The 25066-nt window shown below is 46.2% G+C and overlaps 1 protein-coding gene across 1 annotated transcript in view; it reads left to right on the top strand.

The window, feature by feature from the left end:
• The first annotated feature begins 1485 nt into the window (after nucleotides 1–1485).
• The window catches only part of LOC146191410 (cytochrome P450 3A14-like), a 38747-nt gene continuing 15166 nt past the window's right edge, over nucleotides 1486–25066 (top strand). The window contains exons 1-6 of the mRNA XM_084599937.1: nucleotides 1486–1544; nucleotides 2625–2721; nucleotides 5965–6017; nucleotides 7142–7238; nucleotides 8957–9082; nucleotides 17496–17736. Coding sequence (XP_084456063.1) covers nucleotides 1486–1544; nucleotides 2625–2721; nucleotides 5965–6017; nucleotides 7142–7238; nucleotides 8957–9082; nucleotides 17496–17736 — 673 coding nt within the window. The remainder of the gene's footprint in view (nucleotides 1545–2624; nucleotides 2722–5964; nucleotides 6018–7141; nucleotides 7239–8956; nucleotides 9083–17495; nucleotides 17737–25066) is intronic.

The raw sequence follows: 25066 nt of genomic DNA, 5'->3' as shown, positions 1-25066 counted from the left end.
GCCGTGACCGGGATTCAACCCGATTCTCCTGAGTCAAAAGGAGAGAGCCATAATCAGAGAGCCATAGTGACAGGGCCCCTAGAGTGGCTCGCTAAACTGGAGGATTGCACACAGCTAATCATTTCTACACAATATGGAGGATTGCACACAGCTAATCATTTCTACATAATCGGCTTCTAGTGCAATATATCTGAATCAGGAGCCACTGTCTCCGAAAGGAAGAAAGAGTACTACCGTAACCTATTAAGCTCGTCACAGCATCACAGCATCCGGTGCTCAGTTAACTCTAGGCTTGTAAAATGTGGCAACGTAATATTACAAGTCGCTCGCACAGAGCATTCTATTGCTGTAAAGCTCTGCGTTGATTACCCGTTAGCGTGGCTTTGAGAGCCTTACAGATAAGCGTGAGTTTTCCTGTAGAATCAGTGGCCATGTGTCGCTAATTATTAGGGCCAAATTTCAGGAGTTTCCTTAGCTTACTCTCTCCGTACATACATCACCTGAGGAGCCCTCCGTGCTTCCTGAACTCAGCAAAGATTTGGAGCGAGCAATCTATTTTTCGAACCATCCTTAGACGCTCCTTGCGTAAGGAGGCACTTAAGGCGATGAACAGCCTCTTGTAGAAGTCTGGGGTGAAGAAATTCGACACCATATTCGAATATGCTTGGTCTAAGTTAGAAAAGCATGTACACGTCTATCGCTTTGCATTTTTGTTTTCAAGGTACGTTCCTACATGAGCTCATTTTGAGTTATTTACACGTAATATTTTAATATTCTAGATGGTTTGGTAGGAAGGCATTGTGTGTCTGGCAACGCGAAGTTGTTTACCATGAAGCAGCAGCGGCAAATGTTTGCTCCGCCCGCTCTGCCACTGCGAAGTCGGCGTCGCTTAAAGCACCAAAGACGCCCTACTGCGCAAGCACAGAGGGAGCAGTTGGCCAGCGAATCCCGCTTTCAGGTCAAGGGGGCGAGGCAAGGAAGCATGAAGGTGCGTCGCGCCTTCCTAAACAAAAAGATGCTTCAATGGAGACATTAGTAAGCGCTCCTTATATGTAGACGTATTTAAGAACTGGCCGAAGGAAACCGTGTCACTCTTAAGGCGTCCTCTTTGAGTTAAGAAGAGTTTTAAATTTTGCCTTTAGAGTGAAAACGAATCGCTTCGGGTATTTAAATTGGGTCAGCCAGTCAATCGGAATTCCTTCCACTGATGGCTCTTTCACACGCGCAGTGGCCTTCGTGCTAACTGAAGTTGCGCACACTCTATCCTCAACATCCAACGTGTGCTACAAATTGAAGCAAAAAAAAAAAAATAGAATGGTATGAGTGAATGTGTATTACGCCGTTTGAAGGACTCTACTTCTCTTTCCAACCTTTTTTTCTCTTTTTTCAGCCACAGCACAATTGCGCGGCTGTTCACTTTCTGTCATTCACATTCTACGCCGCACCTGGCAGCCACAAGCGCATTGAGCCGTGCGCTTTACGGCGATGTTTTTGCTAGTCGGCGCTCTTGCCGTGATCGCCGTCCTCGCGGCTACGCTGTTGAGGTGAGGTCATAATTTCGTACATCTTACACGAGTCCTTCGCTATGTGCAGTTTGGATCTTGCACTTTAAATAGGTGTTTCTTCCACCGTCTTATAATGCACTAAATTAGTATTCCGCTGAAGCACAACAAATCATGCTAGAAGATTTACGGCATTCCTTGAAATTAATATTGTCGCTTAGTGAATAGCGCGAAATATGTTAGCTAGCCGCTTGCAAATCAGCAAGGATTTCACAAACACTGAAACGAGGTCATCAATGAGACACTGATGTGATGCGCAATCCACGGATATTCGCCGAAGCTCAAACGTTTTGATTTTACCAAAGCAACTCTCTCGTGGTTAGAATATGTTAGCTTAGGTTTATTTTCTACGAAAACGGTATCTCTCCTCTATTCTTTATTGTGAAACAGCGTCTCTGATTTGCTTTTGAGTTCGTTAAATAAGATCTCCGCTCACGTGTTACGGCTACTGTTGCCCGCAGAAAAAAAAATGGCATATGCTTTGCAGACGTTATGGTCTTCGATACTCAGGAGGCCTCCTTTTGAGCAAAACAAATATTTCATCTGTAGTGTATTTATGATCACTCTGGTCTACCAAAGGAAACTAAAGACAACGTCACCTTCGTTTGTTCTAAGTCTTTAAGTACTTTGTCATCTTTCCCTGTCCGAAAAACAGGTTATCATTATTGAAAAATACCATTAAAACTTTTCGTCTCAATGCCGGCTGCACAGTTAAAAACTTCGTGATCGAACTTATTAATCTGAACGTCAGTCCACTCTAGCCTCTTTGATCCGCGCGCTACTCTCAACCGGATTTTAGTCGACTGTGACTGTAAAGTCTGCTTTCCAAGCGCTGCGAAAAGAAAAACGTTCAGTTAGATGAATTGGCATCACAGGCATCTACTTGAAGGGTTCGGTGCCACTGCTGTATTGATCAATTACTGCGCAAAACGAGGAACAAACTTCAAACAATTTCAAAGGAAGCAGGCGCCAAAACGTTTCCACCGGTGCTTTGCACTGAGCTTGGCCGCTCGACCAATCGCTCCGACAAACACGATGCTCGTATTTATTCTTCAATTTCAGATGGAGACAGCAGCACTTTCGTTATTTCAAAACACTCGGAATACCCGGTCCCGAACCGAGCCCGCTCTGGGGAAACATCCTCGAGTATCACGAAACGGTAAGGGCACGTGGGAAGGGCAGCGTCGAAATCCTAATCACATCTGGTATGTCGATGGCGATGGCAGCGGTGTTGTTGGACACCTGCTGCTATTGTCACAAAAAATGATTTCATTCGCATCGGATGCATTTCTGTGTACGATTCTCTGTTCCTGTCGCAAAGTTCTCGCTGCTTCTAGCAAGAATGAGGCAAGGTACGCACAATTCCGCGTAAACCACTCAAGTAAATGAATACAGCAGTGAAGAAACGGAGTTAAAGAAGATGATCATGCGAAAGGGTTTATTTCTTACGGCCAATTCAAGAGATAGATTTTGCTCCTTGCTCGATGCAAGTTGGAGTGGTGTCCCGACTGTAGGTTAAAAAGGAACAAAAAAAAACATCACAGTGACAGAGCAAATGAAACGCACGCGCTCTATAGACCCGTCCAAATTTTTCATATTCATGCAATACTGCGAGTGACATAAACCACCTCCTTCTCTCTAACTTTCGGTTGACTGTAAAGGAGGAGGGAGCCGAACAATAGTTTTGTGAAGAATTATTTTACCAGATAAATGAACAGGCGTTTAGCGGGATAATTCCAGCACGTTAGTTATATCTACTTGTGAAAGTTACATCGGTGCAGGGACAATACGTATAGTGCTAAATCTGATCTGAAAACTTCCCACGATCAATAGAAGATAGAAGCATACCTGTAATCTCGCTTCAAATATTCGCAGCTCTGCATCTCGCCGACCATTGCTGCTTGATCAGTGCACTTACTAATCGACGGGGTTGTTCTTGTTGTTTTTTTGCGATGTTTATTGCCAAGGGGCATACAAGGGTGTTATGAAGGATGAAAGGTATACGGTCAAATAAATGAAAAAAGGTTGGCTTACGTAATGAAGTCTAGAATTGAACGGTGATGCGGTCCCAGCGTCCAAGCGGCATATGACGACAGATTATGTGGGGAGAGGCCAGCTGCCACAAGGGGCCGCATCCGTTTCGGCTTCAGCGCTGGACATTTCCACATCAGGTGGGGGATATCGGCTTATGTATATCGGGACTTGAATACGGGGCAACCAGGGTGAGGATACAAAACTCGAAATTGAGGCCACTTTCGAGTCACTGCAGGTGATATGGCCACCCCAACTCGAATCCTCCGAAGTGCCACCTCTTCTGCTAGGGTTCGATCGCGGAGGAGGCTTACCATACACGGAGGTATGAGAGCACGTGTATGGCGTCGGAGGTGCTCCTTTCTTGTTAAAAAGAGGTTAGCATAATCCAATTTTATAAGGTTTTTTGGGTGAAAAAGTGGGTCGCAGAGTCCGCATGGATGTGAGAACTTATTATATCACGCGGGATCCATTCAATCCGAACTGGCTGGGGTATGCGTGCCGCTAGAATGTAAATGTCTGGGCAGACTTGTGTGTTGCTACTGACGCGTCTAAGCAGCTTTGTCACCTGGAGGGCATCAGTGCGTATAACAATACGGGCAGTGGGAACCATGTGAATGGCGGCCACAGAGCGAAGCGCCTCTTGAACAGCAAGCAGCTCCGCATAAAAAGAAGATGGAGGTTCCGCTAAAACAACAGTTGATGTCTTGTTCAAGGCAGACTTGCAAATGGCAGTAAACTGCAGTTGTCACGTCGCAGGAATGGATGCTCGCATCTACATAAATTATAATGGATCCTTGTGGCAAGCGGGTGCCTTGTTCCATAATTCGGTCGTGAAGTGACGGTGCCGATCCCTGTGTTCTTGGTCGTCGTAACTCCGATGGTTTGTTATCCCTAAGCTGTACAAAACGCCAAGAAGGAAGAACTCGCCGTGGTTGTGGTAGAATTGAATGCGGTGAAGCATAAGCCTTGAAAGTGCACTTTGCGTGAGAGAGGGTGGGCTTAAGCCTACCTGCGAGCATCACCTCGTTGCTGCACCAGTTCATCTATTGTGTTCCGCTGTGCGTTGTTTTGAAACGGCACGATTGACGTGATGCGATGAAGGCAGATGATGACATCATTACCTCTCTATTTATAGCTTCAATGCCCTTGTCAAATGCTGAAATTGGGCTTGATAAACAAGGCGCGGTTGTACAACTGCCCGCATCAACTGTCGTCCAACATCTGAGCGGGCGCTGCCCATTTTTGGAGAAATGCATTTGATGAGATCCAGAGTCCGTAACCACTGGTTTGTAGCGTGAGACAGGCACGAAGTTTCAGTTCCTGACGCATGAACTGTTAAACCCAATATTTTTACTTTTGTACTTTCCTCAACTGGGGTTCCGGACAGATGTAGACGAATAATGGGTTACAGCTAGTTGACGGCACCCCCAGCGGTTGGAAACAGGCACGAACTAGTTTTACTGGCGGAAAGTTCAAGCCCAATGAAAGACGCATATGCAGACGTAATATATACAACTAATTGCAGGGCAGCGAATTGAGTCAATATAGGTCGTTGTATGCGCTCCACACCGTATTGTCATCATCGTACATTAAGAATTTAAAATAAGGACCTTCGTGTAACCGCCATGCGAGGGAGATAAATTCAACGTTAAATAATGTTGTCGAAAAACGCTGATCCCTCGGGTACGCCGCGAAAAGGGACGAACGATCCTATGACATCGCCACTGAGGCGTATTGCAAACTTTCTAACTTCAAGGAAAGATTTTACAAAATTGTGCACTCTAAGTAGTAAATGGAGCATGTCAATTGAATCCAGAATGGCAGCATGCCTATAGATGGTCGAAAGCCAATTTAGGCTGGATGGTAGAAACCTTAAGGTTCAAGCCACCACGAGATTGGCGTGGCGAACATTTTTTCAGCAAGCTTGCAAATTGTCGTTAAGGATATAGGTCCAACGTTGCTAAGGTATGTTGCCGTTTTCCCCGGCTTTGCAATAGGGAACACAATAGCCGATTCTCAGCTCTCAAGTAGATCGCCGTCTAGCCATTTTGATCTCGTTCTTAAAATAAAGTTACGTGATAGAGAGAATTCTGAATACTAGAGGAAGATGATTTCACACGAGAACAGGAATCCACACTTCGCAACGTGGCTTGGGACTACAGCGTTTTCTGAATGGACGTTAGCGCGCATGCGAAAACATCTCAAATGATGCGCCGATCTCGAACGTGCGCTTTCATGCTGTCTGCAATTTGGTTGTTCGCGGTTTCGACTTCTAGTTATTTGGTGTTCATACAAGAGTGACACATAGAATTACAGATATTGCAGGTGTATTGTGCCGCGCAAATACCACTTGCACAATTCTTCACAGGATCACATCAAGGTTATTGACAGATGGTTTGAAAACTACGGCGACACATTTGGGTAAGTTGTACCCCAAATCATTCATTCTTAGAACTCTTCCCTGTTCGCTTGTGAACGGAACAAGTACACCACATTTGTTGCTTCGTACGCGCGCTAGTAAATCATTAAGCGTTTTGTAGCTCTAACCCACTGACCTCTTTTACGTATTCCTGCTCGTTACAGAAACAATCACAACATTTATTGCATGTAGAGTATTTCACAATTTTCTTGAAAATGTCATCATCATCAGCAGCCGAGCTATATCAACTTCAGAGTGGAGGCCTCTCACATATGCATCGAATTAACCCGGACCTGTACATCTGCATCCACGTGACCCCTACGAACTTCTTACTCTCATCCACCGGCCTAATTTTCTGCCGCCCCCTGCTACGCTTTCCTTCCGTTGGATCCAATTTGTTACTCTTAGCGATCCTCAGTAACCCTTCTTTCGCATTACATTTAAATCCGATGCCCATTTCTTATTCTCGATTTCAACTACTATGTCATTAACTTGAGTTTGTTCTCTGACCCACTCGGCAAACTTTCTATTCATTTACGTTAAACCTACCACTTTCCGTTCCATCTCTCTCTCCGTTGTCCTCGACTTAAGTAGAACTATTTTTATTAACCTCCACGTTTCTGCCCCATAAGCAGGTACCGGTAAGATACGAAACTTTCCATTAGAGGGATAACGGTAAGCTGCTAGTCATTATCTGCGAGTTCTTGCCAAATGCACTTCATCCCAGTCTGAATCTACTAGTCTTTCCCTTCTCACAATCCGGATCTGTGGCTACCTGTCCTGAGTAGACATATCATCCTACCACTACCTGTGCCTCGCTACCTATTGTAAACTACTTTCTCTTTCCAAAGCTGCTAAACGTCACCTGAATAAACTACCCAATCAGAGACCTAAGGCAGGAATCACCCTGGACCTAACTGACTTAAATTTACAGGACTATCTTCAATGCTCCGACTTGGCTTGCACCTTCCTTTTCCACTCTCCGAACATCACTTTCAGTCCCACGAGAGCTCAAATGTAGTTCGGCTAAGCAGCTGTGCTGATCGCTTTTGTATTGTCCGTCATCTCCCTAACATTCGTAGCAAGACTGACAGTTTCAGCAAACGCCTTCACGTTGCGTTTTCAGATTCTACGATGGAGACGTGCCCTTTGTTGTAACAAAAGACCTGGACTTCATAGAATTCGTTTTCGTTCGCAACTTCCAAAACTTCACCGATCGTGGCGTAAGTTCTATGTCACCGATTTTTTGTTTTTCGTAAAATAGAATGAGCGATAGAGTACAATTTTCTGCAGTCCTGTGATTAACCCAGTTGCATTCATCTTTGTTTTTTTTTTATTTAACGATCATCATTTCTTATCAGTCTTTTTTTTTTTTTTCAAGTTGCTTTGACGGTTTATTGGGTTTAAAGCCCCAAAGTGAATCAGACTATGAAAGTGACCGTATATGGAGGGCTGTGGGTAATTTCGACCACCTGGGTTTCATTAACGCGCACTGTCACCGAGAAGTACACGGAAGCCTTGACTCTGCTAAGTATTATTAGCATTTGCAGCATGTACTCATGTGGGTCATTTCTGATCGCTCCCATAGACTGCGTCAACTGACCATGCATGTTTACGGGTTGGTGTATGCATGCAAAGCCGTTGCGCTCTACGTCGGAGATTACGACGTAGCCGAAAATTCCTCTTTGTTCCTGATGACGTAAAGAAACAATTTACAGCAGCCTGCTGAAAACAAGAATACGTGCGTAGGGATGAGCAGGACGTGGACGCACTATATATTCCAGTCTGTTCGTCCTCTCCGTGAAGAGTGAGATATATTCGAACTCCTCTCATGTACGGGTGATTTTTTTTTCTTTGCTTTGATTAGCCTCGAATGCCCTCAGCACTGCTTTTTCTTGTTTTGTTATTTTGCACAAGTAACTACCACTCGAGTCTAAATGCGACATGCGAGGTTTCAAGAGCGTCGTCTCTGAAATTTGCCAATACTGAATTGCCTTGAACTGCATACTTACTTTCTGGGTACTGTCACAACGATTTTTGTAATCTTCGTTTGCAACTATACTTCCCTTCCTGTTGCGTGGTGTTACTCTTGTAAAGAATCTAGAGCAAAAACAAAAACAAAAAAAAAGGAGAGTAGATGACACGGTGGTTTTAAGGTTTGCTTCATAAGGAGAGCTTTCAAATTTTGTTTTCTCGGCCGAATCAGCTTGTGCGCCAATATTTAAAACCTTGTAAGCGTAATTTACAATACTCAGGGTTGTTCCCTAAGGTTCAAGTTATGTTTTATCGTAGAAGTTTGCATCAAGCAGAATGATGAAATCTACACACATTGAGTATGTGGAATTGAAGCATAGTACTTATAGCAACTCGCCGTGAGGTGCCTAGTGGATTGCGGGAATGTGAATAAAAATGCGGCTGATGCACTCTATGGCTGTGATTAATGCATTCAAATATTTTTGAATACCACCCTGCTCTCACCATGATCCCCTAGTACCATTTCATCATTTTACGCCTACGAAAATTTTGTTTAGTATCTTGTCTATTTTCTGAATCTATAAATACTCAAACTACGAGACCAAAGTGAAACCCTTCCATGTCCTCTGCTGCGGAAGGAAGGCCGGCGGAAATTTGACTCCGCTGTAACGTGACAGTATTCCTCCCCATCTCTGTAAGCTATAGTTTAATATTGTCTAGCTAAATACGTGCAGAAACGTGCTCGGTGTGGCAACAGCGTAAAGCTTTGAAGTGCATTTTTATAAAGTGTCAAGCCGATGAACACAGGAAAACAAAACATGACCGATGGCGATGAGAGATGACATTTCATGAATGTCGGCGATCATACCGTGAGCGCTCCTGCCCACGCCACTGCCCGCATGTTTTTCATCGTTCGTAACAATATAAACTACTAGAAAATACGAAATTACTCTCTTTTCTTTTTCAGCTAATGCTAGCTCTGGAGAAGCATCATCCTCTTTTGCGGAACGCGATTGTCTACGCGGACGGCATGCATTGGCGAAACTTGCGCCGGACAATCGCTTCGTGTTTCACTCCCATGAGGCTGAAACAGGTATGCCTTAATCTTTTCATCGCTGCACACGTGACTTTTCGAAAGCCGGCTTTCGGAAAGCTGGAAGCGCTCACTTTAGACAGTCGGGAAGACATTTTGGACCTCATGGTTAGTCGAGGTAATGCTAACTGCACTTTGCACAGGCTGATAGCAGTGAAAGCAAGCTTTTCCTACGCATGTGAGAGTGTCAGTCAGCACTTGTAGTGCCTTTTCACTCAAAAGAACATATGTAAAAAAATGGCGAAGGTTAAACCCTGCTTAAACCAGGTTAGACGCTCGAGTAGTGAACCCGAGTAGCCGTGTCCAAACTTCTCCAATGTTACTTGTTTTTTTTAGTCTGAGATTACTCATGCGGGCTAGCTAAATCACTTCTCAAAATGACTAAGTCTTACTTTAAGCTTGCGAGGCATTGGAGGTAATTCAAATCCTACTTTGATCATGCGAAACCTTGAAGGAAATTCATCGACACCCAGTGAACTTAGGACTTCTGCTCTAATATATCCTTATCTCCACTGAGAGGCGTAAGGAGCAGAAGACGAGGGGAGGCTTCGTGAACAAAATACCTTGCCATCTCTTAGAGGAATAAAGAGAGCAAGGAGAGGTGGGACCTCATGAGAGCTCAAATCTATTCTCCGACAAGCGGCGAACTCCGGAGTTGCAGCCTGGAGAGGGGCGCTTCCGCTCAAAAAAGAGGAAGTGCATCGAGTTAACGTAACGGCTTAAATAAGTGACCTGCTATGTATAAGAGCCGATGTTTGGCGAGTTGGCGACTTTAGAACAGACACTGGCTCACCGAGCTCAGCTTCCTGGAGAGACCTGCACCCAGTACATAGAGGCTGTACTGAAGCTATGCAAAGTCGCTTCACCTCGCATGTCCGACGAGGACAAGGTGGGCCACTTGCTAAAAGGCTTCGCCGAGGACATCTACACCTACTTGATCAGTAAAAAGAACCTTGCATCGGTGTCAAACGTGATTGAGCATTGCCGCACGTTTGAAAACCTTAAGATGCGTAGAATTACTTTCAAGCTTGGTCGCTTGACTACTGTCCTTACGGTGGCAGCTATTAAGTACGCATCCACCAGTGACCTTTCCACTACCCTTCGGCAGTTTGTGCGCGACGAGCTCACCCGCTAGCAAGACCCAACCTGCCGTCCTATTGAACAGCCACCCACGTATCCGCCGCCTCAGCCTCAGCCCCTTTCTGTCGATACAGCGGACTATGATGGGTACCAGGGGCACCAGCAGTCCCGACACTGCCTAGATTGCCAATCCCCACGATCGTGCTACGAAGCACGTGTGCGCTCTAACGAACCACCGCCAGTCAACTTCGAGGAAGACGTGACATCTAACGGCTTCCATATGGGTCGTGGCAGCGGTGATGTCTTCACGAGGTGCACTTCTGTCCATCCGTCCGTCCTTGGTTTGCTACCGGTGTTGTAATCCTGGCCACATCTCACGGTTTTGACATCGCCGCCGCTCACCTCGCTACGGTACCACCACCTACATTGCACAGCCAGGCTACCGGCAGGTGTATGTTCCCCGCCATCCATTTTTTTTCACTCACCCGCTGCACCGAATCATTCGCAGGCCAGCATGACGACTCCATCGCCGGCATCGGATCGCAGCATGACTCCTCGTCCAGCATTTCGCATACGCCGGTCTTCATCGCCTCGACGGCGCTCATCACCTCATCCGGAAAACTAGTCAGCGCGGCCGATGGAGGTGAGGTCGCTGAAAGTCTGCTGTGTACCAACGTACCGCCGCCTGTTTTAATGCTCGAGAACAAAGTTAACATGTCTGTGGATGGTGTAGTCACATCGGCTCTTGTCAACACTGGTGCTACTGTTTCAGTAATGAGTTCGAATTTAAAATGTTGTTAGGGCGCAAAGTGATGTTTTAGTGTGCCCCTACTTCAACATTCTGTGGAGTAAGCGGTGAACCGTTGCAGCCTTTAGGAATGTGCAGTGTAGAAGTCGAACTGGGCGGATAAGTTTTTCAAGCGTAATTAACTGTTATTGCCCGTTTCATCAATGATGTGATTTTAGGCTTGGACGTTTTGAAAATGTGTGGCGCTAGCGTTTACTGTCGACGTGGGGCGGTTTGTTTCGAGCAAACAGTTGTGGTTAATCTCTGTGCGATGCGGAAACTGTAGTTAGAGTTTCCGAAGACATATTCGTGCCATCGTGGACTGCAGTGTGCGTCCCAGTGCACCCATCGCCTCATAATGATGACACCTTTGAAGCTGTAGTAAAGCCTATTTATTCGGCGTGTGTTAAAAAAAGTGTACGTGTGCCTCATTGTTTGATTTATGTGGTTAACGGTCGTGTGGGCTTGTGGACAATCAATTCCTCCCTTGAGCCGACTATTCTGCCATTTGGATTAAAGCTTGCCTTCTGTGGACATGATATGCCCTCCACTGTGGCATCGGTCGGAGTCGCGTCAACCGAACCTCTTCCGCCTTCGTCACCAGAATCGACAATTACTCGCATGGTGAACGCCAGTCTCTGTAAGTACTGAACGCCAAGCCCTGGTGGACGTCCTATACTGCAATACTCATCCGTTTTTAACTTCGCCCAGCCCTCTGGACCTGCTTCTATTCCTGATTCTCGCATTCGTCACATGATCGACACTGGTTCTTCCCGCTCGTTTCGTCAGAAACCTTATTGAGTATCAGTAACCGAGCGCAAGATCATCAACGAACAAGTCTGAGGAATGCACCACAAGGGTGTCATTCAGGAATCTTGCAGTGCATGGGCGGCTCCTGTAATCCTGGTGCGCAAGAAAGACGGTACGTGGCGATTCTGTGTGGATTATCGACGTCTGAACGCCATCACCAAGAAAGATGTGTATCCCTTCCCTTGCATAGATGACGCCATAAATTGCCTTTCTGCCACGCGCCTATTTGCGTCGATTTAACATCCGATTGCCGGCAGATTGCTGTGCACCCTGATAATAAGAAAAAACTGCATTTGTCACGCCAGATGGACGTTTTGAATTCAATGTTATGCCTTTCGGACTTTGCAACGCGCCTGCAACCTTTGAAAGGTTTACGGACACGGTGCTTCGGGGTTTAATATGGGACATTTGTATGTGTTACCTATATGATGTAGTTATTTTTGGAGAGACTTTCAGCGAACACAACGAACGCCTAGCTGTTGTCTAGGACTGTTTGCGTCACGCCGGCCTTATTCTTAATTCCAAGAAGTGCCGATTTGACGAACGGCAGGCAGTGGTGCTTGGACCTCTTGTTGACGAACACGGTGTGCGACCTGATCTCCCGAAAATGGAGGCTGTCGAATCGTTGAAGCCGCCTCAGACTGTCAAAGAGCTTCGCAGCTTCTTGGGGTTATGTTCTTCTTTTCGTCGTTTTGTACACCGCTTTGCTAATATCACCGCCCGGCTGACGAGTCTGTTACACAAAGGCGCTTCTTTCGAATGGACCTCCGAATGTGAAGCTTCCTTTCGTCTGCTGAAGTTTCTGTTAACATCGCACCCTATTCTACGCCACTTTGATCCTGCAGCGGCGACAGATATTCATACGGAGGCTAGTGGTGTTGGCATTGGAGCTATTTTGATTTAGCGCTGCAATGAGCAAGAACATGTTATTGCATACGCAAGCCGTACTTTAAGCAAGCCCGAGAGGAACTACATTATTACTGAGCAGGAATGCCTAGCAGTGGTCTTCCGAATACAGCGGTTTTGGTTGTACTTACACGGCCGCCCATTCAGAATTTTAACCGACGATCTCTGCTGCCTTGTCAACCTTCGCGATCCCAAAGGCCGTCTCGCGCGATGGGCCCTTCGCCTCTAGGATTATACCTTCGAGGTGGTGTATAAGAGCGACCGACGCCACGCCGACACAGACTTTATCACGTCTTCCCCTAGCCACCACTGAGTGCGAAGCCGACAACTTAGATGATTACGTTTCGGTTGTAGTTGCAGAGTTTCCGGACATTCAAGTGTTCAAATTGGAACAGCAAAAAGATCCGGCCCTCACGCCTCCTTACAACGCCCCGCAGACCCGTCGAGCTACCGGCCGTTTTCTTGTGTGAGCGATGGTATCCTTGGGAACAAAAATTATTCTCCAGTTGGCCCACGTTTGCTACTTGTAGTTCCCAAAGCCTATATTCGCCTGTTTTGCGCGTACTGCACGACGATCCCACATCTGATCATCTCGGATCGGCTCGGAAGCTCCGCCGCGCCCAAGAACGCTTTTATTGGCCTAAGAGGCGATCGACCATTGAGGGATATGTGGCCAGTTTCACACAATGTCAGCACCACAAACATAGAGTTTCTAACGCTGTGCTGTCGTACCCTGTACCACCTCCTAGAGTGCCCTTTGAGTAAGCCGGCATCGATCTGCTGGGGTCATTTCCAAAGTCTTGCTTTGGCAACCGCTGGATTGTCGTTTGCATCGATTATCTTACTCGGTTCTGCGAAACGGCGGCTATCCCATCAGCTACAGCCCATCAAGTTTCGCTCAGTGATCTTGCGTCACGGACCACTGCGGGTTCTAATACGTTACTAGGGCCTTCAGTTCATGGTGGATGGGGTCGAGGAGCTCCTGCGTCTATGTGCAATGAATATCGCCACTCCACACCCTTATCACCCGCAAACTAACGGCTTGACAGAGTGTATAAACAGGACGTTGACAAATATGATTTAAATTTACGTGGCTGCGGATCACAAGAGCTGGGACACCATCCTGCCTTTTGTCACGTAGGCTTTTAATACAGCGACTCATGAGACTACGGGTTATAGCCCTTTCTTTCTTCTGTACGTCCGGCCACCGCGCTACACCCTGGACACCATACTACCGTTTTCCCTAAGCGATTAACCCTGCATCGCTTAGACCCTGTGCCTCGCAGAAGAAGCTCGGCGACTGGCGCGCCTGTGGATCATTGCGTCGCAAGATGCGCTTCAAAGAAAGCTGCAATAAGCGCCGTCGGCATGTCACCTACGCTCCCGGCGAACCTGTCTGAATTTGGCGACCGCTACGAAGGCGTGGCCTTCACCAGAAACTGTTGGCTCACTAAGATGGACCTTACGTAATTAATAATCGCATCACTGATGTGACCTACAAGATTGCACGCCTCACTGCAAAAGGTCGTCGGTGGGAAAAAAAAGCAGAACTGTCCCACGTTGCGCGCTTGAAGCCCTGGCATCCTCGTGAGCCCTCGTAACTCGTCCGGCAGGCTTTGGCTGCGGAGGGAGGAAATGTAACGTGCTGCAAGGCAGACGAAGATGCGCTAGAGAAGAAGAAAGAGGAAGCGGTGCGCGAACTCTACCAGAGACGACTAACTGCTGACACGGTGTTCCCGACGTCCCGTTCTCCACGAATGCTTTTTGGGTAACAATACAAACTAATCACCAGCACACGCCATACCCAAAAACAAATATCTCTGCCCCCCGATTCTTGGCCGATCCCCCTGTGTGGGTGTATGCCACCAATTTAGGGAACAACGACGAAAACAACATGCAACATCCTCATGAAAGCAAGACAACACTCATATTGCATCTACAGATAGCTAACCCAAGCAGCGAAATTTCCTATCTGACAATCCACAGAAGGTGCGCTGACGCACCGATCAGCATTTCTTGTGATAAAAAAAGTTTCTATAATTTATCGGTTTATCTGGTCTTAATGAAAGAAAAAAAAATACATTTCTTGAAAAGAAGGGGGCGAGCATTGGAAAACACTCCAATGAGCAGTTAGGGATGTAAAGTGTACACCTGGGCTAGCAGGTGATCTTTAGATTCAATTGACATGGGAACTAGCGCAAAAGGCAAGGACAAAAGAGAGACAAGAGAGACGGATACCAAACTACTCAGGATGATGAAAAGAATGTTTTAGTCGAAGGAGTCTTGGAAGTTTTTAAGTCACGTGCCCATATTCTTAATTTCACCCATGAGTTTGCTAAAGATGGTAGTCTACAGTTCCTGGACATTAGGCTTTTTCTGAGTGACGCACGCTTTTGGTTTAGTTTGGTTTGTGGGGTTTAACGTCCCAAAGCGACTCAAGCTATGAGAGACACCGTAATGGAGGACTCCGGAAATTTCCACCACCTGGGGTTTTTTAACGTGCACTGACAACGCACAGCTATATATACCAGCCAAGGTCTAAAATAGCAATATTGAATTTTAATTTGGGCCAGTAAAAAGATGTATTGTCAACACATGCCTTCGCGCTGCCCTAGACAATTCCTGCTCACACAAGGTGACTGAAAGTCCGCACCTGCAGGCTGACCGCATAACGAAGGTGGGTTTCCCTAGGGAAATCGTGACATTCGTTGCTGAAGGCCTGTTAAAAAATTTACCGACATTTCCGTTACTTCCTAATGCGAAATTTGAGCGCAGCTCATCAGCTGCTGCAGCTTTTCGATAGATTGAGGCAAGTAATTCGAGCAAAACATATATTTTCAATTATAGACAACTTTTAGGCAGGCGGTTCGCAGTGGCGAACGGCGGCGGCTATGCGTTTCGGGTCGGGCGCAGCACATATCGAGATATGCCTCCACTGATCCGGCGCTATGATTGTCGCCGCACAGGGGTGGCATTGGAGGAGAAGAAAAGATAGTTTTTTTTAGTTATTCGGAGGTCGCAGGAGGCAGCGCGTGGGCCCATAAGAACGTTGCGCGGCGAAGAGATAGCAGCGACTGACTGATGCCGCTGACGCCGCTAGCGAGTCAAATCAACATGGCTCTGTGTTTCAACTTGGCATGCACGCACCGCGATCCGCTGATGTTGAGTCGGCGCTTCGGCAACCGGAGAACACCGTCGCCGCCACGCAGGGAAAGGGGGGGGGGGGGGTGCACGCAGCGGCGAACGGTGGCGTCAGTAGCGCGCGCAGCAATCGGAGAACACGCGTGGTCGCCGCCACGGAGGAAAAGAGAAGGGGGTACACGCAGCAGCGAATGATGGCGGCAGGAGCGCGTACTGCCCCTGCTAGGAGCTGGTTACGACGAACAACGGCGACGATGACGCAAAATGCAGGCACGGGCACCAAAGCACAGCCCTGTAAAACGATGAAAGCCGGGAAACAGGCAACGGCAACTGAGCTATCAGCTCATAAGCGAGCTAGATGCCTGGCACTGCCATATATTCACCAACTGACACGAAGGTAGCGAAGGCGGACAATGTCCGAGTTATGCTTACGGCACCAGATAAACTCGGCAAACTGTGCAGGGCTGTTAATGGTGCCCTAAAAAAGAAATGTTCCCCAATAAAACAACAAATTCCTTATGCGGCTTGAAAGTTCAATGTGGTCTACAGAATTGCCTTGTCATGCGGGAGTTGCTATATCGGCCAAACTGGCAGATGTATTTATGTTCGGCTAAGGAAGCACAGGCTGGCGGTCGAGGACTATCAGGCTCGGGACACTTGGCGGCACTTTGTAAACGTTGTAAGGATAACTGTGCTCCGAATGCAATCAGACACGGGCCATTTTTTCAAGTTCGAACCAGAATGAGCGTGAAATACGGGAAGCATTTCTCATTTACATGGAACGACAGTCGTACGCAAGCAAGCCATCGTTTTCTCTGTCATCCAATGAATAACAATTCTTGAATGAACCAGAAGGTGTCGTTGCACATGCGCTTTAGGTTGTGATCTTTTTTACATGGTTTGCCTATATAGTGAATGTAGTGTCCAGAATAAAACCAAGTAGATATCTAGCCTTCGTGGTATCCATCGCTCTTTTGTCCTTGTCTTTTGCGCTAGTTAGCATGCGCTAGTCACTTCCGAGTGAGCTGCGATTCACACGACGGCCTGTGCGTCCGATCTACACTTTACCGCACAGCAACGGAAGTTGGTGCTCTGCTTTTTGTCTAGGTGTGCAGTGTTTTTGTTTGGACAGTCTCGACATAGCAGCACTGACAGATAACCAGCGTTCAAATACATAAAACCTTCCTTTTCATTTTTAATTTTCTGGCCGCCCCTTCTACGCATACCGATCTGGGCGCGCAGCACTCACAAAACATGCTCACAGCTGTCCTTGAGTTTAGCTCTGGCCAAATTCAAACCTTTTATAGAAAATAGGAAGGAAGATAATAAGCGCGGGTCTGACTCCCCTCACTTGCCGTTATGTGCTTAGGAAGTGATGTGCTACAAAACTGTGACATGACCAGTGGACAATGTAACTCATCAGTTGAAACCAGGTATCAAATTTTAATATTTTCTTTTGATAAAGCTTTCTCAGCGTTATTCTCGATCATGGCTTCATCAGGCAGTCAACAAACTTTATGTTGGTAAATTGTAATTACCATTTTTAACATTAGGACCAGTCTCAATACAGCACTCTAACTTCACTGCGGATCTTCGTGAATACTAATTTACTTCATTCCGTCTCCGTAGCGAAGTAAATATATGCTTTTTTTTTCTAACTGGCTGCTATTTATGGCTATTTATGGACAGATGATCACAGAAGTGCTAAGAGGCGCCGATATATTCATGGAGACGGTTGAAAGGCTCGCCGACAGCGGCCAGGAGACGAACGTGTGCTTTCTCTATGAGCGGCTAGCCATGGATTACGTGGGCCGTGCAGCGTTTGGCGTCGATTACAGCTTCCAGAAAGAGGGACCCAATAGAGGCATTGCCGCTGCCGGCAAGGCGGTGGTGAACGGAGTCATGAGGGGACCGCTCCATTTGTTGTGCCGTAAGTGAATGGTATACGCCTAATCTAAGATATGAAAAACATGTACATAAGCATTGGTCTACTTTGAAAAAAAAAATACTTTTTCTAATATCTGTGCAAAGTTTTTTGACAATCTGTTTATATATGAATGTTTGTCAGAAGAACGTGATCTCCATGTGTTGTTGGTTACGTCTACAAAGATAATGCGCACGGTCACAGATGTTTTTGTGCCAAATATTAAACCCTGAAAGGTTAAAAAAAGTGGCTGAGGCTTAGCTTGGTTAAGCCGGGTCAGATGCGAAGCATATTGATTGCTAAACTCGGCTTTCCATGGTTACATTTGGCTAAACTTTTCTTTCCTGGGTTAGACGTGCTTTTACACGGTTTAAACTTGGAATGCACAATGTTTTCCCATCGCATAAAACTAGGTAATAGCATGACTCGTTCATCTCTAATCTAACTGTGTTACCGACACGCACAACGAACATGTCGTCCGCCAGGCCAACGATACTCGATTGCCACTACGCGAATATGTACGCAAAGCAAAAGCTCTTAGAACACCGACGTGCTAAAGGAATCAACGATTTTGATTTCTTCGGCAGCAACACGGTCGTATGGGAAAGCCTCCCCGTAAACTACCCGTGTCCAGCCGGCTTGACGTGCACCAACGGTCGTTACGTCATCACCAAGCATGGCTGTGAGGTCACTTCATGTATACCCTTCGAGCCATATTACCGCCATGGTGGTCCTTCAATTACACCGCCAAAACCGATAAAGCGGTCCCTACGGAAACTGTACAAAACCGAATCGCGCAATTTGTTTTGTTACCTAGACAAAGAAACGATAGGTAGTGCGTACGAGCGCGTATGTGTACGTGGGGGGACGTCACCATACCACGTGGTCCGCACGGCGTGCAACCGCAGCCGACGACGCGAGCCGGTCCTCCGTATCTCTTCTGTCGTGACGTTAGCGTATCACGCGGTGTGACGTCACCATACCACGTGGTCCGCACGGCGTGCAACCGCAGCCGACGGCGCGAGCTGGACCCCCGTCTCTCCTCTGTCGTGACGTCAGCGTATCACGTGGTATGATGTAGCATTCCACATTCTTTGCACGGCGTGTAACCGTCACGAAGGGCTGTGGTTTACCTCTAGCAATATGCTTCGCATAAAAGAGATCACCATCAGTGTTTCATACCAGAAAAGTTTTATACGTTAGGGGTGAGTACGAACTTGACATAAAAATGACAGAAGACGACTATTAACAATAACAGAAAAGACAATTCGATGCTGTTTTCGAAATATATATAAGGGTGCGGGTCTGAATCGGTAGAAATCAATTTTTTAGCTTACACTGGTCACTTCCTCTTTAATAACGAAATTAAAGCATTATGTCTTAATATTTGTTTAATATCAGCCGCTTTTCGATTGATGCAAAAAGCAAGGCGCCCGTGCGCTGTGCGATGTCAGTGCACGTTAGAGAGTTCCAGGTGGTTAAATTTTCAGGAGCCCTCCACTACGGGATCTGTCATAGCCCGAGTCACTTTGCGACGTTAAATCCCATAACCCGAACCCATATCTGACACGAAATCAGTTCCGGTGTACCACTTAGGGGATGATTTTAAATTTTACGAAGCGTACTCAGGACATTTTTATATAAAAAAAACTACTACTGATTCCCGATATGCGATTATTCAAAGTTTAGCGAAGTTCGTTATAAGTATTTAGTCTAAGCGCTTTCACCTAATTATTCTTGTAACGCACAACACTTGGTAAGCAAGCCTAATGTGGCACTGAAATCTATACAATTTAGTATCAGTTGTTCGAACGTCCAATAAAAACATCCCGGTGTTTCTGAGCGGCATTAGACCAGTTTTTGAATGTGGCTATGCGGTGTGGGACGCCTAATTCCGTTCTCTCAACGGTAGGGTCTAAGATTCCTCGATGCGCACGCCCCCTCCGCAGCGCGCAAGCATCGAGGCTCCCTATAGTAAGGTCCTCTGAGCAGCGGCACCGGGCGCCAAATGGCGGGAATATTGTCAAAATAAAAAGCAGCGCATTTAAATGCCGCCATTCCCGTCGCTTCTGCGGTGCAACGAATTAATACCACTTATCGAAGCACATCAAAACATCTCTTCGAATCCTCTGAGTGCAACTTTTTTTTTATACAATCCAAAACATTCAAATAAATTACGAACATCTTTCCCGGGGTGTGCCCTCATTTAGGTTGCGTTATGTGATGTTTTTTATTCTTATTAGCCGCTAAACCAGCCGTGAACAGAGTCAAAAGGGGATGGTTTGGTAACATTTACACTGTGCAATTACTTTCACCGCAATCATTTCCTGCCTTCAGTGAGTGTATGTTATCTTTAAGTTGCGTTCAGAGACGCTTCTCAGCAACAATACCGTTCAACTAGCTGAGAGGCAACCAGTGAGGAGAAAGAAGTTGCGGGACTCTCCCGTTGAGAGAGCAGAATTACGCGTCTGGGACAGCTCGAACAAAACGCTTATGATGAGCATAAAGAAAACGAATACAAAGTTGTGAAGCCGCACTCTTCTTGCTACAATTCAGGAAGAGGGACAGTGCAAGGGTCATTAAAGGCGAGCTCAACGGAGAACCGCTTGCCTCTCGCCGAAGAAAGCTGGGGCTTAAACTATTATGTTCAATATGCTATGAAAAACAAAATGGTGTTTATAGAAGCATATATTTGACAGTGAATTACTATATCTCCCAGCGCAAAGACCAGTCTTAAACTTACCGAATATCATACACAGACTGGCTCTTATGCGTACTTCTTTGTAGAGTGGATTTCAGAGTGGAGCAGTTTGCTGCAATTTTTTCGAGCGGTGCGGGCTAGCCGTTGGCTGGAGAATAAAGAAATGTAAGCCAGATTAGCAAACGTAACTTTCACAACTGATCGAAAGGAGAAATGGCGACAAGTTGTTAGCGGATAAAGCTGACATATCTTCCCGCTGTTAATATGTGAAGACAAAATTTGTTTCTTTTACTTACGTCGTGTATATAAATTTTTCTGCGCTACATTCGGAGCCCGGGCTGGATTCATTTTCAGAACTGCGCGAATAAAACAATGACAGAGAAAAGAAACACCCAAAATATAGAGAGCGCTGACTGCCGCATTTTATTCCAGGGATTACAAGAAGTGTTTTTGTACTCAACAGCTACTACTTAACAAAATAAAACAGCGCAAAAGCAAAACACGGATGCGCTTATCTGAATAGTGCAGTTCCATTCATTGCGTTATATCGGAAAAACCTGGGGCAGCCCACGAGCAAAGTAAACCGGAAAAAAAAAAAGTAATCTCATCAGAGTGAAGTATGCGTACCCACGTGGCCTTGACGGCTAAAACACAGCACTACGAGGGATAAGAAGAGTGAGAGAAGAGAAAAAACAAAGGCAAAACAGTTAAAGCAGCTGACAAGATGTCACAGGGAAAAAGACAAGGAACCAGAAATAGAAAGTATAAACATGTCTATGCATCATTGAACAACCACCAAAGAACATGGTAGAAGGAGATGAGACAACTACAACGAAGCTAAAACCAACCTACACCAAAAGAAAACGTAATGGTACTAACAAGAAACTTGGTGCGAACCAAAATAACGTAACTAGCGCCTACCTGACATACCTGACGAATCGCGGTCGTGTTACCGTGCCTTTCTACTGAAGCATGGGCAGTTTTGGCGGATATACAGGGCTAGTCACAAGTTCCCAGGCCACGCTCTCTTCTTCTGAGCTGTATAGTTAAGCAGCTACGACAACCCCAAGTCTTAAAATATATGTGCAGGGTACAAGAAGCATTATTCTAACCACCGAGATAATTGATTTATTTAATGGGATCTCAAGGGCCAGAATATGCCGAGTAGAAGCAGAACTTGAGGCCTGGGAACTTTTGACTACCCCTGTACGTACGTCCACCACAAGACTCAGGAACATAACAAAAAAAGAAACAACAACTTTGATTTAACCTAAATCCTTGTTGACTACCTTCACTGCTCATCGTTTGACCCAATCTAGCCACCTTAGATAGCGCCGAAAGCATGAGACGAACGCTGTACTCGCCTGCCATTTTATTCAGATTATGTGACACAAGATTGTGTGTGCCATAAGACAGTGGATCGCTTTCCTCTTCGATCTCTAAGCAATTCACATTGCTCATCCTTTGAAGCAGACCATCGAAAACACAACCTGCTGCGCAGTTCCTCAATGGGCATGTTAAGTCTGTATTGCAATTCGCGCTGGGATGATTTTTCAAACGAAGAACCGCATGCAGAATGAATAATTGCGGGATTGGCCAACTTTAAACGACCACTGTCATACGGTAGAAACGGAATTTTTAATCTCGTATTGTAGGACCACCAGACATGGGGTCACGTGAAGTGCTAGTTGAAAAGGACATACTGAATTTGACTATATTCAGGAAATTCATACGTCAAGTTAAGCATGTTTTCTTCAGATTTGAAAACATTCAGAACGTTGCTGATTCGGCCAAGCTATATTTAAGATTACCAGACAGTTCTTGGCATAACGAAAAACGCGCACTAAATGAAGATCAGGAAGGCGATGTTTCGTACCCCGGTCAAAGGAACAAAAAATATGATGCAACACTGGTGTAACAGAAGACGCGATGTACACGCCCCTTTTCTGCACGTAAAACTACTTTGATTGAAAATCGCGATCGAGCCGATGTCATCATCATCAGCCTGATTATACCCACTGCAGGGCGAAGGTGCTTAGAGTCCCCTTTCTTGTGAATGAGGGTAATGTTTGCATTCTTCCGTGCTTCCGGTACCGTCGATGACACCAGGCACTGCGTATACAGGGTGGCCAGTTTTTCTAGCACGATATCCCCCCCGTCCTTCAGCAAATCTGTAGTTATCGGATCCTCTCCAGCTGATTTCCCCCTTTTCATAGTTTCTAGTGCTTTCTTGACCTCGTCCTTCGTCACTGGTGGAACGTCTGACTGTTTTTCCCTACCGCCAATCTCATTACGCTCCTGACTACTTTGGCTACTGTAGAGATCTGCATAGAACTCCTCGGCTACTTTGACTATCTTGTCCATATTAGTGATGACGTTGCCCGCCTTGTCCCTTATCGCATATATCTGGTTTTTGCCTATGCCCAATTTCTTCTTTACCGCTTTAAGGCTTCCCCCGTTCTTTACAGCATGGTCAATTTTCTCCATGTTATACTTCCTTATATCGGCCACCTTGCGCTAATTGATTAGCTTTGATATCTCGGCCAATTAGATCTGGTCTGTCGGATTGGAAGCTTTCATACTCTGCCGTTTCTTAATCAAATCTTTCGTCTCCTTAGACAGCTTACCGGTATCCTCTCTAACTATCCTACCGCCTACTTCTACCGCGCACTCAGTAATGATATCTCTGAAATTATTTTCATTGCCTCTAGGGTAATGTCGCCATCCTCAGTTAGAGCTGAATACCTATTCTTTAGCGAGATCCTGAACTCTTCTGCCCTCCCCCTCACCGCTAATTCGTTGATGGGTTTCTTTCTTACTAATCTATTGCGTTCCTTCTTCAGATTTAGGCTAATTCGGGACCTCACCATCCTGTGGTCACTACATCGAACTTTCCCGATTACCTCTACATCCTGCACAATGGCGGGGGTTGAACACATTATGAAGTCAATTTCATTTTTAGTCCCTCCGTTAAGACTTTTCCATGTCTATTTCCGGTTCTTCCGTTTGCTGAAGAAGGTATTCATGATTCGTAAGTTATTGCGCTCTGCAAACTCAACTAGTAACTCCCCCCTGCTATTCCTAGAACCAATGCCATAGTCACCTACTGCCTTGTCTCCTGCCTGTTTTTTCCCTACCTTGGCATTGAAGTCGCCCATTAGTACAGTATACTGCTTCTTTACTTTTCGCATTGCCGATTCTACATCTTCATAGAAGCTTTCAACTGCCTGGTCATCATAACTACATGTAGGTGCATAGGCCTGTACAATCTTCAGTTTATACCGCTTATTAAGCCTAATTACGATGCCTGCAACCCTCTCATTAATACTATAAAATTCATCTATATTACCCGCTATATACTTATTGACAAGGAAACCTACCCCTAGTTGTCGCCTCTCTGGTAAACCTCGATAACACAGCACATGCCCATCCTTCAGTACAGTATATGCCTCATTCGGCCTCCTAACCTCACTAAGCCCTATGACATCCCATTTCATACCCTCTACTTCCTCTAACAGCACTGCTAAACTAGCTTCACTAGCAAGGGTTCTAGCATTAAACGTTGCCAGGGTCAGTTTCCAATGGCGGCCTGTCCAGCGGAGCCAGGCTTTCTTAGCACCCCCTGCTGCGTCACAGGTCTGACCGCCGGCGTGGTCAGTTGTTCCGCAGCCGCTGGTGACTGAGGGCCGGGGTTTTATGGAGCTTATCATAGGAGGTTGAGGCCAATTACTGCACCAGGGTGGCCAACTCCATGTTCTGGTGAGGGAGTGCGTTGCCGGAGGTGTTTACCGGCATCAGGTCGCACCCCAAACCTGTATATGCAATTCCATCGACACGCGGTTTTTTTTTTTCTTTTTTTTTTGTCATCCGGTGGAGAATTGCGCGGCACCGGGATTTGAACCCCGGTCCTCTTGCATGCGAGGCGGATGTTCTACCGCTACGCCACCGCTGCACCGCTCCGATGTAAAAGTCCAAAATTTCAAGGCAGTAATCCATCGACATTCCAGCTGCGTTACGGAAGCTGCAATTACTTCGCCGTATTCTTCTGCCTGTTACCTGAGAGCTGCATACTAGGTTTCAGTTTGAATAGAGTAGAAAGTGGGTGGAGGGGGGGGGGGGGGGGGAATGTAGCGCGAAAAGAGGGCAACCGATGTTCGCTACGGGTAACAAACTGGATTCCAAGGGAAGAGAAGCGTAACAGGGGGAGCAGAAAGTTAGGTAGGCGAATGAGGTTAAGAAGTTCTCAGGAGTCAAGTAGATGCCGCTAACCACAGGAGAGGGCAAATTGGAGAAATATGGGAGAGGCCTTCGACCTGCAGTGGGTATATTCCGGTTGATGATGATTAGGAGAATAGCATAAATCATGTATATCCACTGATAAGGCCTTGGCGTCACAGGTCATATCGTTCCCCAGAGAAACGAGAAGTGGTTTTGCGCTTCGTACTAAAATCGGGTTCGGTTCCACTACTTTATTCAGATACTCTTTATGCAATCGGATTTCATTGAATGGATGCCTTTCTTTTTTCTTTTTTTTTTTTTCAAACCATCGCGCAAAAGGTGCAATCTGCCTTACGACCTCTGCCTGTGAAGAACGCGTGCACGAGCCCATTCCAGCCCTTCTTGATATTTTTTGCA

This window comes from Amblyomma maculatum, chromosome 4, assembly GCF_055883805.1.
Source record: "Amblyomma maculatum isolate TAMU_Amacu chromosome 4, ASM5588380v1, whole genome shotgun sequence".
NCBI lineage: Eukaryota > Metazoa > Arthropoda > Arachnida > Ixodida > Ixodidae > Amblyomma > Amblyomma maculatum.
Note: the sequence above shows the minus strand (reverse complement) of the source record. Positions and strands in the feature narration are given on the sequence as shown.